The sequence below is a fragment of the Sinocyclocheilus rhinocerous genome, unplaced genomic scaffold (genome assembly GCF_001515625.1).
Source record: "Sinocyclocheilus rhinocerous isolate Xijiao unplaced genomic scaffold, SAMN03320098_v1.1 scaffold3529, whole genome shotgun sequence".
Lineage (NCBI taxonomy): Eukaryota > Metazoa > Chordata > Actinopteri > Cypriniformes > Cyprinidae > Sinocyclocheilus > Sinocyclocheilus rhinocerous.
In genome coordinates, this window is record NW_015638987.1 from 139613 (window position 1) to 141534 (window position 1922).

Sequence of the window (1922 nt, forward strand, 5' to 3'; positions counted from 1 at the left end):
CACATACACACACACACACACACACGCGCACACACACACTCTCTATCTCTCTCACACAGACACACACACACACTGTATTTCACTCTGATTGGTGTATTGCTGTAACTGGAGGCTGATAGATCGGGGTTCAGCAGGGCGTGACTGATGGCTGTCTGGTTTGGGTGAGAATCTGTGGAGCGTCTGGATTTCTACAGACTCCATGCGGCCTGGTCATGGATACCCACGTCATGCCAAAAGTATTGTGGGTGACGTGTGTGATCAGAGGGTTTGGTTGTGTGTTGTGTTGCTGCCCGCTAGGCTGCCAGAGCTCCGGGCTTTGGCTTCATCCCTGAGCCATCTGTGAGCAAACAAACAGACATGCATCAGACAAGGATGAGTGTTTTATCACTGAGAATATTTGTAAAAATACAAACAAATGGCCACTTCCTGCGACTGAAGCCTTCAGTCACTGCGACTACATGAATGAACATGATGGTAAATCTCTCCATGAGGATGTGAGGGACTGAAGTGAACTGATCCAGACTCAATCCAACATCAAATGAAGATAAAGACGATATTGCTTGTTTTCAACATCCATATCAACAGCTAGACTTCTTCGAAAGTAAGCATTTAGCTGTTATGTTTTTGCAGATCTGTTTTTGAGAAAATGAGGAGACTGTGACGAGCGCTCTAATAAAGCATATAGTGATACTGCCCACCCTCGATCACATGACACAGCCGTTCCTCCAATCTGATTGGCTGACGACTGATATAAGTATATAATGGAATGTTTCTCTGTATTCAGACAAACCGATGCACTGATAATATTTTTGTTGGTTGAACAAAAACTGGACAAAATAACTAGTAATGTTGAGTGTAAGTTACTCTTGAACTTCACTGAATAAAAGCATCATCACACTCAGTCGCTATTGTTCTGAACGGCTGGTTTATGATGTTTACTGTGATCTGAAGCTCCTCTGTGGAGACTGAAGACACGTCTGATGTTTAGACTCACTGCGCTGCTCTTCATCACGCGCACACACACACACACACACACACTCTCATTCATGAGTTCTGCTGAAGGCACGGTGTGTGAGAGTGTGTGTGTGAATGAGACGCTCCACGGCGCCCTCTGCTGGCGGCTCGTGTGATCTCAGTGACGTCAGGCTCATGATCTCACATGTTCCTCTGTGCATCAGCGTTTATCTAGTGACGCTGATGCGTGTAACGTGTCATTAATGAATCCGTTAATGATCGTCTGTCTGTTCCTCCTCAGATCTGAAGCGGGAGGCGAGTATCTGTCACATGCTCAAACATCCTCACATCGTGGAGCTGCTGGAGACCTACAGCTCCGATGGGATGCTCTACATGGTCTTTGAGTTGTAAGTGTGTGTGAGATCTTACAAATACAACATGAGCCATATATTTAATATCACAATGATGCTATTCGATGAAATTAAAATTTAATGGAAAAAGTGCGAATAATCATGTGCTAATGTCTTTTTTTGTACAATCTAGTGGATAAAATCTTTTATTTCATTTGAGTATTTTCTTTTTTCTTCTGAAACTTGGTTGACTTAAATCAAAAGATCATATCAAATTTAATGAATCGGTCTGATATCAGTGTTCAAACAGTTTAAACTAAAGACTCAAATAGTTGAATTCACATTAGAAAGCACAATTCAGACTACGTTCTAGTTTGATGAGACATTCGAAGCCATTGAATTCTAAATTTGAAGCAGATGAATTCTATTTCAGTATATTCTATTGAATTCTATATTAATTAGATAAGTTGTGACGTTGCTCAGCAATGTAAACCACTAGCTCAACTTTGCTTTGTGTTTAATAAACACCCACAAGTTCTTCCTCATCTTCATTATTTTAGGACGTGTATTTTGGTGTTTCTTCATCACTATCATGTGTAAATGCATTCACTGTATAAT

At 41.2% G+C, this 1922-nt stretch overlaps 1 protein-coding gene across 1 annotated transcript in view; it reads left to right on the top strand.

Moving 5' to 3' along the window:
* LOC107750837 (peripheral plasma membrane protein CASK-like) overlaps nucleotides 1–1922 on the top strand; it is a 61629-nt gene that overhangs the window by 20536 nt on the left and 39171 nt on the right. The window contains exon 3 of the mRNA XM_016566386.1: nucleotides 1256–1361. Coding sequence (XP_016421872.1) covers nucleotides 1256–1361 — 106 coding nt within the window. The remainder of the gene's footprint in view (nucleotides 1–1255; nucleotides 1362–1922) is intronic.